The 12,199-nt window shown below is 44.1% G+C and overlaps 1 protein-coding gene across 1 annotated transcript in view; it reads left to right on the plus strand.

Moving 5' to 3' along the window:
- Positions 1-9,285: 9,285 nt before the first annotated feature.
- nfkbid (NFKB inhibitor delta) overlaps positions 9,286-12,199 on the plus strand; it is a 32,136-nt gene continuing 29,222 nt past the window's right edge. Inside the window, exons 1-2 of the mRNA XM_016996034.2 lie at positions 9,286-9,374; positions 10,871-10,976. Of these exons, the coding sequence (XP_016851523.2) occupies positions 9,286-9,374; positions 10,871-10,976 (195 nt within the window). The remainder of the gene's footprint in view (positions 9,375-10,870; positions 10,977-12,199) is intronic.

A 12,199-nucleotide genomic window follows, 5' to 3' on the forward strand; every position in this document is an offset into this window, starting at 1 on the left:
TCTTCTCCCCACTATATCCTTACAAAAATTCTATAGTAAGGCTGGGAGGAGGTAACTAACCCGTGGTATCTCAGTGCGGACTTAAGAATTCTGCATCTCTCAAGTCCAGAGGCCCATTTACACACCACTGTTGTAGTGCTATGATTCACAGTAACTGCTATTCTTTCAGCCAGCTGAATCTTGTGATTTGAAATTTAGGGAAGAGTCTTTCATGGCTGGAATCACTGGATTGCTATGAGTTTTCCAGGATGTATGGCCATGTTCCAGAAGCATTCCCTTCTGACATTTCACCCACATCTATGGCAGGCATCCTCAGAGATTGTGAGGTCTGTTGGAAGCTATGCAAGTGGGGTTTACACATCTCTGGAAAGTCCAGGGTGGGAGAAAGAATTCTTGTCTGTTTGAGGCAAGTGTGAATGGTGCAATTAGCCACCATGATTAGCATTAAATGGCCTTGCAGCTTCAACAACAGGCATGAAACAATCAGGATAAAGGTTCAAAACATGAAACACAATATATATATTAGAGCATCATATACATAATAATGTTAACAATATTAATGTGGAGCCTCCGATGGCCTAGGGGATAAAAGCCTTGTGACTAGAAGGTTGGGTTGCTGACCTGAAGGCTGCCAGGTTCGAATCCCACCCGGGGAGAGCACGGATGAGCTCCCTCTATCAGCTCCAGCTCCATGCAGGATCATGAGAGAAGCCTCCCATAATGATGGTAAAACATCAAAACATCCAGGCGTCCCCTGAGCAACGTCCTTGCAGACGGCCAATTCTTTCAGGTTGCTCCTGACACGAAATAAAAACAATAATAATACAACTGATGATCAAATTCAGTCAGCTGTAGTGACACACAGTAGTAACTTACAGAGTTTGAAGATTTATAGACTGCAATCATACAGCTTTAAATGCTACAAAGAGCAGTTTTCAGTATAGAACAATATCTACAAGTCTCCAGCTGAATTTTGTTAACAACACAGTATGTGTACATTCAACCTCTTCAAAATGGTATGTGATAATACGCTGTGGAACTAAATAAATCAGCAAACAATTCAATTGACCCAAACAGAATAGACATCTGTGTTTAGTTATTATTATATTTTGCATGAAACAATCAGGGCCACTAACGCCTCCCAACAAAAGATTCTCTCAGGCAGGAAGCAGCCAGGCTTTGAAGCTGCAAGATCATTACATTTTATTTATTTATTTATTTATTTGCAGTATTTATATTCCGCCCTTCTCACCCTGAAGGGGACTCAGGTTGGATCACAATGTACACATACATGGCAAACGTTCAATGCCATATGAACAGAGGCAATTTAACCTTCTTCAGCTTCCAGCTTCCTGAGGATATGCTCGATTCTGGCCACAGGGGGAGCAGCTGCTTCATCATCCACTGTGACACCTTGATGGATACTTCCTCATTCCAAATGCTGCTGGATGATTTTTATAGTGTCATAAATTAGTTAAATTAGCCTCCCCATATAAGTGGTACCTAAATTTCCTACTTGATAGATGCAACTATCTTTCGGGTTGCTTAGGTCAACAATGAGGAGGGCTATTTTTTTAATGGTCGGGTGCTCACTCCGATACAGCCTGGCCTCAAACTCATGACCTCTTGGTCATAGTGATTTATTGCAGCTGGCTACTAAGCAGCCTGCGTCACAGCCCGGCTAATCAAGGTAGCCAATTGCACCATTCACACTTGCCTCAAACAGACAAGACTTCTTTCTCCCACCCTGGACTTTCCACAGATATATAAACCACATTACCTAGCTTCCAACAGACCTCACTACCTCTGAGGATGTCTGCTATAGATGTGGGTGAAATGTCAGGAGAGAAAAATTATATATATATATATATATATATATATATATATATATACTTCCCATTGTCCTCTTGAGGAGTTTTGTTTGGTTTTTATTCATTTTCTTTTCCAGTTGACTCTCAAGAAGTTTTTGTCTTCATGCGTCAGATAGGTTTATTGTGAATGTATTTCCACTTTTTTGAATAAAATCTCTGAAGCCTGTCCAGTCTGTCTTTTTTTTTCCATCACTTAATTTCTGTGTGAGAATGTCCATTTGTATTAAATCCAGCAATTTTATAATCCATTCATCTGTAGTGGATACATTTTTTTTGTTTCAAGACTTTGGCTAGAACTAGTCTTGCAGCCGTACTCATTAAGAAAAACATTTTATCTTCACTATACCTAGTAAATACATTTCCGGTTTCAATGGGAACTTGATTTGTAGTATTGTTTGTGTTATCTGATGTATATTTTTCCAGTACCTATTCATATTTTTACACTTCCACCATTGGTGGTAAAAAGGTTGTTATGATTGAGCCTCATGGCTCTGTTACTGACAGACGTGGGCGTAAGACTCCTCGAGAGTCAGATACTCTCGAGGAGCGAGAGAGAAAAAGACTGCGAGACATATTTGCAGCACCATCTGACGAGGAGTCTTTCGAAGGGTTTACGGAGAGAATGGAGGAGGGGCTGGTTAGCTCAGAGGAGGATGAGATGGATTGGACTCGGGTAAGGGAGGAAGTGGGTGCCACTGGCCATGATGGGACAGAAGATGAATGGGGACCTTCAGGATTAGACCCATGGTTTAGCTGGAGGGATGGGACGGGATCCACAGCTGGAGATGCTGTTGGGCGTAGTCAGAGGTGTTCCAGCTCTGACGAGGAAAGTGATGAGGAAACGCCCGGGTTAAGGAGGACAGCTGACAGTGATGAAGATTTGTAACTGGCATAAAATGGGGCTTGGGAGCAATTGCAAATTGCGTTGGGCAAGGTAATCTGGGCAAACGCTTGGGATCCGTGTGTGTGTGGGACGCTTCCCTGAAGACTTGTGTGCTTTCCTGTGCTGTGACGTAAGTTGATTGGAATCCAGGGTCAGACGGCGGGAGGGATTGTGTGGGCATTTGTTTGTGCAAACCTGTGCTTACTCTTATTAGCTTGACCCTCCGTCGTCTTCTTGACGGACGCCATCTCCTGCTTTGAGAACTCGGACTGAACTGACCACGGCTTGTCTTTCCCCCCTTCTTGGACTTGGAAAAACTACAAACGTCTGCTTCTGGCTTTGATCTACGGAACGGAACTGGTCTACTCAACTGCTACAATCCTTGGCTGATTTACTCGTGTTGGAGATCCTGTCTGCTGTGTGTGTGGGGGAGCGACGCAAGTTACTCTAAGCACAGTGTTGGCAGCAGAGAGGAATCTGCTGCCAATTAGTTGCATTCTTTGTATCTTTTGTTCCTTGGCTTTCGTTTCGTTTATACCCAGGCTGAAGAAAGCAGTTTGTTTTTACCCGGATTAAACTCCGGTTTAATCCGGTTTATCTTTTGAACAATTACTTTTGCCCCTTTTTGCTCCTAAAGGCAAAAACTGCCTGGCCCTTGTGTTTTACGGGCATTTTTGAGTTCTGTAATCTAATAAACTCTGTTACTTTGAATCTTGTGGCGTTCTGTCCTTGACAGATTGCCCAACGCCAGTAAAAAGTTTATTGCAGCAATAAACCCGTCAGGAAGACGATGGATGAGTTAAGGGCCAAAGTAGACCTATTGCAAACGGCTTTTACCGTTAGCCAAACAGCTCAGGCTGTGAAAGGACATGTTTTGACTCCTGAACGCTTTGACGGAACCAGGTGCAAGTTGCCAACCTTTTTGGCACAAGTGGAGCTTTATTTTTCTCAGCTCAGTGCTCATGCTTTTCCTACAGACACTAGCAAGGTGGCCTTTATTTTGAGTTTGTTGACCGGTCCCGCAGGACAATGGGCCACTAATTTAATTTTGGGAAATGACCCAGTCAAGGACAATTTGAATAATTTCAAAAAGTTGTTAACTGATACTTTTGGGGATCCTCTCCGCACGGAGAACGCTGGGTGGGCTCTGTATCGGTTGAAACAGGGAAAGGGGACTGTTTTGGATTACTTAAATAAGTTTAACCTGTATCGCCACCAGCTGGATTGGGGGGAAAATGCATTCATGCTTTTATTTACTGCCGGGTTAAGTGATATGCTCCAGGATGAATTAGCACGCTTGGAGCCGGCTGAAAGCTGGGACGCCTTAGTAGCTAAGGTGCTGCGTTTAGACGCAAGGTTCGAGGCTCGTAAACACTCAAAAGCAATGTGTGCGCCACCCATGCATGTAACCAGGGCACCTGTGGTGATGGGGGAAGAGCCCATGGAGCTTGGGGTCTTTAAAAAGCTGCCTACAGAGGAAAAGAGCCGTAGGAGGCAGCTGGGCTTGTGTTTGTACTGTGGGAATGCTGGGCATTTTGCCAAAAATTGTAATGTGAAACCTTCCCAGTTTTCGGGAAAAGGCCAGCCCTAGTGCGACGTGAGTCCAACGCACTAGGGCTCCTCAAGCAGTCAACTGAGGGGAGGAAGCATGTTTTCGTACCCATTACATTATCTGTTGGGGGAAGGGAACTTGTTTCTACTTTGGCACTGCTGGACTCAGGGGCTACGGTCTCCTATGTAGATATTGAGTTTGCTAAGAAGCATGGCATTCCTAGAGTGCGCAAGGCATGCGACGTGTGGGTGGAAGGAGCAGATGGGAGACTGCTGGAGACTGGGGTGGTTAACCATGAAACCTCAGCAGTAACGTGGGAGGTGCAGGGAGTAACGGGAACATTTGTGTGGGATATTACGAGTTTGCCTAGATATGATGTGATCCTGGGGATGGATTGGCTAGCTGTAGTAAACCCACAAGTAGATTGGGCAACACGTAAAGTGATCTTAAAGAGGCAGGACTGTTACACTCTAAATGTTACTCATTCTGATATGGAGGGAGTGCCTGCTGAGTATGGGGAGTTCTCTGATGTATTTTGTAAAAGAGAAGCGGACAAATTACCACCGCACAGGCCATATGATTGCGCCATCAAGTTGGCAGAAGGTGCGAAACTGCCAGCAGGGAGGCTGTATGCCTTGACTGTACCGGAAAGGCAAGCTTTGCGGGAGTTTCTAGATGAAAATTTAGCCAAGGGGTTTATTCGCCCATCTAGTTCTCCAACTGCGGCACCAGTATTCTTTGTAGCCAAAAAGACTGGGGAACTTAGGCTGGTCTGTGACTATCGGATCCTAAACAAATACACCATTCGGGATAGGTACCCGCTCCCTTTAATCTCGGAACTGTTATCAAGGGTGCAAGGGGCTAAGGTCTTTACCAAGCTTGACCTGCGGGGGGCCTATAACTTAATCCGTATACGGGAAGGGGATGAATGGAAGACGGCATTTAACACGTGTTTCGGATGCCACGAGTTCCGGGTCATGCCTTTTGGGCTTTGTAATGCTCCTGCGGTATTCCAGAGGTTCATGAACGATGTGTTCAGGGACCTAATTGACCAATTTTTAGTGATTTATTTGGATGATATCTTGATTTTTTCTAAAGACGAGAAAGAACATCGTCAACATGTCAAGCAGGTTCTGCACCGACTGCGGGCTAATGGGCTTTTCGCCAAGGCTTCCAAGTGCGTCTTTCATGTGCCTGAAGTGGAGTTCCTAGGTCATGTAGTGTCAGGTAGGGAACTTAAAATGGACCCACATAAGGTTGACGCCGTCAACTCATGGCAGGAGCTGAAGACTAAGAAGGATGTACAAAGGTTCTTGGGTTTCGCTAATTACTACCGGGAGTTTATTCCGAATTTTGCAAAGCTCACGGTACCTTTGACGCAGCTTCTGCGCAAGAAACAGCCATTTGTGTGGGGGCGGGAAGCTCACGAGGCGTTTCTACAACTAAAGTCTAGTTTTCAATCGGACAACATACTAACCCATCCTGATGTTGACAAACCGTTCGTGGTAGAAGCGGACGCTTCTAGCTACGCGTTGGGGGCTGTATTGTCTCAGAAGGATTCCTCAGGGACCTTGCGTCCCTGTGGATTTTACTCGCGGCAACTAACACCCTTCGAGCAGAACTATACCATATGGGAGAAGGAGTTGTTGGCGATTAAGGTGGCGTTTGAGGTGTGGCGGCACTGGCTTGAAGGGGCACGGCACCAGATCGTGGTCAGATCTGATCACAAGAACTTAGAGCACTTGCAAACAGCAAAGAGGTTAAACCAGCGTCAAATCCGCTGGGCTTTGTTTTTCTCCAGGTTTAACTTCAAGGTGCAGTTCGTGGAGGGGAAGGCAAACTTGCGGGCCGATGCTTTATCCCGCAAGCCGGAATTTAAGACCAATGAGCAGGTAGTATGTCAGACCATCTTGCCTACTGCCTCTCTGTGTGTTGTAGATAATGAGCTTGGGTTACATGACCAGATCCTTGAGGCTCAGAAGGATGATGTGTGGACTCAGGAGCAACTGATGCTGCTCTCTGCAGGTAACCGTACCATACTGCCGCATCTCCAGGATCAAGACGGGGTATTGGTGCGTAGGGGGCAGGTTTACGTACCAGTGGGGACCCTCAGGTTGGAGGTGATTAGAGCCCACCATGACGAACCCATGGCTGGGCACTTTGGCAGGTTCAAGACCGTACAGCTTATCACCAGGAGCTACTGGTGGCCAAAGATGCGGCAAGACATTCTGCGCTTTTGTGACAGCTGCGCCGTTTGTCAGCAGAGTAAGACGCCTGTTGGGCGCCCTAGAGGGTTGTTATCGTCTTTACCTGTTCCGGAGAGGCCATGGCAAATCATTTCCATGGATTTTATTTCAGATTTGCCTAAGTCTGGGGGTTATACTTGTATTTGGGTGGTGGTGGATTTATTTAGTAAACTGGCTCATTTTATTCCTTGTTCAACCATTCCGGCGGCCCCTACGTTGGCCTTACTATTTACAAAGCACATATATCGTTTGCACGGAGCACCCGAGGTGATTATTTCAGATAGGGCTCCGCAATTTGTGTCACGCTTTTGGAAACACTTCCATGAGTGTTTGGGGACTAAGTTAAACGTGTCTTCAGCTTTCCATCCGCAAACGGATGGACAGTCGGAACGGGTTAATGGGCTCTTAGAGCAGTATCTGCGTTGTTTTTGTTTAGATCAACCCACGGCTTGGGTAAAGTGGTTACCGGTGGCGGAATTTGCTTACAACAATGCGGTGCACACGTCTAGTCAGCATACGCCATTTGAGCTAACTTATGGTTTTCACCCACGGGGAGGTGTGGCGCCGTCAACCAATGTGGTCTCTTCGGACCCTGTGTACCGCTCTTCGGAAATGGCTGCATTGCATGATGTTGCCCGTCGCTTACTGTTGGAAGCTAAGGCAACGCAAAAGACTCAGGCTGACCGCCACAGGCAGGCAGGGGAGGAGTTGGAAGAAGGGGATTTGGTGTGGTTATCTTCCAAACATATTAAACAGGCTGGGGGAAAGTTTGCGCCTCGGTATTTGGGTCCCTTTCCTATCGTTAAGAAGATTTCTTCTGTTGCGTTTCGTTTGCGTTTACCGTCTAGTTTAAAGGTCCATCCAGTCTTTCATCGTTCGCTGTTGAAACTTGATACCTCTAGTCGTCGTGGTGCTATAGCGGAAGGTATCACTGCCACTTCTCCGCCATCGGGGGAGGAGGCCTTTGTGAGAGGGGATAGTGTTATGATTGAGCCTCATGGCTCTGTTACTGACAGACGTGGGCGTAAGACTCCTCGAGAGTCAGATACTCTCGAGGAGCGAGAGAGAAAAAGACTGCGAGACATATTTGCAGCACCATCTGACGAGGAGTCTTTCGAAGGGTTTACGGAGAGAATGGAGGAGGGGCTGGTTAGCTCAGAGGAGGATGAGATGGATTGGACTCGGGTAAGGGAGGAAGTGGGTGCCACTGGCCATGATGGGACAGAAGATGAATGGGGACCTTCAGGATTAGACCCATGGTTTAGCTGGAGGGATGGGACGGGATCCACAGCTGGAGATGCTGTTGGGCGTAGTCAGAGGTGTTCCAGCTCTGACGAGGAAAGTGATGAGGAAACGCCCGGGTTAAGGAGGACAGCTGACAGTGATGAAGATTTGTAACTGGCATAAAATGGGGCTTGGGAGCAATTGCAAATTGCGTTGGGCAAGGTAATCTGGGCAAACGCTTGGGATCCGTGTGTGTGTGGGACGCTTCCCTGAAGACTTGTGTGCTTTCCTGTGCTGTGACGTAAGTTGATTGGAATCCAGGGTCAGACGGCGGGAGGGATTGTGTGGGCATTTGTTTGTGCAAACCTGTGCTTACTCTTATTAGCTTGACCCTCCGTCGTCTTCTTGACGGACGCCATCTCCTGCTTTGAGAACTCGGACTGAACTGACCACGGCTTGTCTTTCCCCCCTTCTTGGACTTGGAAAAACTACAAACGTCTGCTTCTGGCTTTGATCTACGGAACGGAACTGGTCTACTCAACTGCTACAATCCTTGGCTGATTTACTCGTGTTGGAGATCCTGTCTGCTGTGTGTGTGGGGGAGCGACGCAAGTTACTCTAAGCACAGTGTTGGCAGCAGAGAGGAATCTGCTGCCAATTAGTTGCATTCTTTGTATCTTTTGTTCCTTGGCTTTCGTTTCGTTTATACCCAGGCTGAAGAAAGCAGTTTGTTTTTACCCGGATTAAACTCCGGTTTAATCCGGTTTATCTTTTGAACAATTACTTTTGCCCCTTTTTGCTCCTAAAGGCAAAAACTGCCTGGCCCTTGTGTTTTACGGGCATTTTTGAGTTCTGTAATCTAATAAACTCTGTTACTTTGAATCTTGTGGCGTTCTGTCCTTGACAAAGGTCCTATTTCTTTATCACATTTCCAGCACTTATTGGATATGTGTCTGTTAAATTTGGCTATTTTGACTGGGGTATAATACCACCTGAATTGCATTTTATACCAATTCTCTCATATCTCGATGGCTGCAGTAAATTTTAGTTTTTTGTTCCATATTTCTTCCCACTGATTTAAGTTTATATTATGCCCAAGATCTTTGGCCCATTTAACTTGACAATCTGTAATCTGCTCTTCTTCTGTCGTCCATTGTAATAACATTTGGTATAATATCTTAATAATTTTTTCTCCTTCTGCATAATTAGTTCCCAAGTTCGAAATGTTGGCTGAAACCTATTTTGGCATCTTCTTTATAACATTGTAGTATTTGATAGTATTGGAACCATGTTATCTTTTGATCTTCCTGTTTGATTTCTTCATGTGTCTTTATTGCCAATTCATCAGTAAGGCCATGTTTCAATGCCTGTGTTGGTATGTTTTCTCTATCACTGAAGGCAACTGCTGAAGCCCAGACTTTGAACCTTTACGAGGGCAACTGGACTGTACAGGAAATGAACAATCCCTGTCTCCTTCCCCCTGGGAGTTTTCCAGTCCCATCTGCAGAGATGGATCCAGGGGAACTGGCTCAAGCTCGGGCCCAGATCCAGAATGTGGAGCTGACCCGTCTGTTGCAGCAGGATGAGGATGGCGATATGTAAGTAGTACACTGCAGGGTTGGGATAGAAGAGTACTGGTTGATCTTCCCCTTCAAAGCATGCTGTTACAATTAGGGGATCATTTTTACATTGGGTTGTTGTGTTGATGAGGAACTGAAAAATATGGATTTTTAGACATATATTATATGCACATTAGAAGCAGTGAAATGTAGAAAAATCAGACTCTCTCTGTGTTAGATTTTAGGGATGCACAAGCTGACAGGACAGGGGGGAGAAGAGGGGCCTGTTTTCTATACATTCCAGTATGAATTGGTTCCTAGTACAGCTTGACAGGCCAAGAGTGGCCTCTTGATGGATCTCTCTTTTGGTGTCTGTGACTTGCTACAGGCTTTTAAGAGTGCTTAAGATAGGAAAATGCTGATTGTGCATATTTATGCCCATGTATGTAAGCATGTGAAGTGACGTACTAATGACGAGATGTATGTAGAAGCATGTTCTTTGTCTAAAAGTGTATAAAAGGCAAGTCAACGCCTTGATCGGAGCTCTGGTCTGCTTTTTGGAAGAGATTCCACTTCCAGAGACTCAGCTGAAAATAATAAACCGGACTTTTTGGCCTTTCAAAGGATCTCTCTTGCTGTTATCTCTCCCATCATCTACAACAGTATGTTTTCTGGGCTGTATGGCCATGTTCCAGAAGTATTCTCTCCTGATGTTTCACCCACATCTATGGCAGGCATACCTCACAACCTTTGAGGATGCCTGCCATAGATGTGGGCGAAATGTCAGGAGAGAATACTTCTGGAACGTGGCCATACAGCCCAAAAAACATACAACAATCCTGTGATCCTGGCCATGAAAGCCTTCCACAACACATTTTTACATAATTTTGTTAGTTGGAGTGGGGTGCAAATCATAGAGAAAGATGAAGAAAAGAGATGGCTTGATGAACAGAAAGCCCATTTTGCACATTCTTGGCCAAAATGTAAAGCTGCTATTGTGCCTCAGGAAGATTTAATCTCTGTGTTGGATTAAAATCCAATAACTCATACTTACAATCAAGCAGGAAGGACAGGGATTGTCTAGCTGCTTATGCATAACTCTTCCAAAAAGTCACAGATCAGTGTTTTGAATCTTAAGTTTTTTGCATGGGCACCCCTCACATTCTTCATATCACATCTTACAAAATCGATACGACAAACAAGGCACAAACGAAATTTTGCACAACTGTAGTTTATATGCTAATCTATTTTCAGTTACTTGGTTAATTTTTAAAATAAATATATCCTGCTCAAAGGATGTCCCGGTGGGTTACAAAAAAATCAGTGTAAATAGTTTTAAACAGTTTCAAACTTTAAGCAATAAAAGTTAAGTCAAACAGTGTAAAAATGTATGAAGACATGGAAGTATCTCGTACATACAAAATATTAAAATGAGGAAGGACCTGGGCATCAGAGGCTGGATAGTACAAAGGTTTGGTGCCGATCCCCCGAGATATTTTTTTTAACATTTTGTGTTTTTTATTTGCCATCTTCAGGCTCCTTCATCTGCTTGTTGCCCAAGGATTCCGCTCATTGGCTTATGCTGCTGCTGAGATGCTCAGAGACTGTGGTCACCTGGATGTCAAAGAGCACAGGGGGAAGGTAAGGATGTGGTCTACCAGAATCTCCTTCTTTTGCTAGGATCAGGGTTTCACTGAAAGCTGTTCTTGCCTGGCATAGTATATACTCGAGTATAAGCCGACCCGAATATAAGCCGAGGCACCTAATTTTACCACAAAAAAAAAACTGGGAAAACATTGACTCCAGTATAAGCCAAGGGTGGTAAATTTCAGAAATAAAAATAGATACCAATAAAATTACATTAATTGAGGCATCAGTAGGTTAAATGTTTTTGAATATTTACATAAAGCTCAAATTTAAGATAAGACTGTCCAACTCTGATCAAATCATTATTCTCATTTTCAATGTAAACGTGCTTATGTCTCCTTTTAATAATAGTAGAGTAAAATAATACATGTAATAATAATAATAATAATAAATAAAACAAAATAATACAAGTAATAATAAATAGAGTAAAATAATAAATGCAATAATAATAATAAGATCAGAGTGAAATAATAAATATAATAATAATAATAATAATAATAATAATAATAATAATAATAATAATGTAACACGCAAAGATACTGTGGGACTTCCGAATCCAGACTGACAAAGTTCTGGAACACAACACACCAGACATCACAGTTGTGGAAAAGAAAAAGGTTTGGATCAGTGATGTTGCCATCCCAGGTGACAGTTGCATTGACGAAAAACAACAGGAAAAACTCAGCCTCTATCAGGACCTCAAGATTGAACGTCAAAGACTCTGGCAGAAACCAGTGCAGGTGGTCCCGGTGGTGATGGGCACATTGGGTGTCGTGCCAAAAGATCTCAGCCAGCATTTGGAAACAATAGACATTGACAAAATTACGATCTGCCAACTGCAAAAGGCCACCCTACTGGGATCTGCACGCATCATCCGAAAATACATCACACAGTCCTAGACACTTGGGAAGTGTTCGACTTGTGATTTTGTGATACGAAATCCAGCATATCTATCTTGTTTGCTGTGTCATAATAAAATAATAATAACTTTATTTATATCCTGCCCCATCTCCCCGAGGGGACTCGGGGTGGCTTACATGGGGCCAAGCCCAATACATACAATAAAATGCAGCAATGTAAAATACACAGTATAAAATACCACAATATAAAATACATAACAATCACAGTGAAAAAAACAACTTCAACAGGGTAAAAGGCATAGCGATTAAAAGAGGCGATATCATGGTGCTTCAGTTCATGATCTTGGAGGAGAGAAA

This window comes from Anolis carolinensis, unplaced genomic scaffold (assembly GCF_035594765.1).
Source record: "Anolis carolinensis isolate JA03-04 unplaced genomic scaffold, rAnoCar3.1.pri scaffold_10, whole genome shotgun sequence".
In the NCBI taxonomy this organism is placed as follows: Eukaryota; Metazoa; Chordata; class Lepidosauria; order Squamata; family Dactyloidae; genus Anolis; species Anolis carolinensis.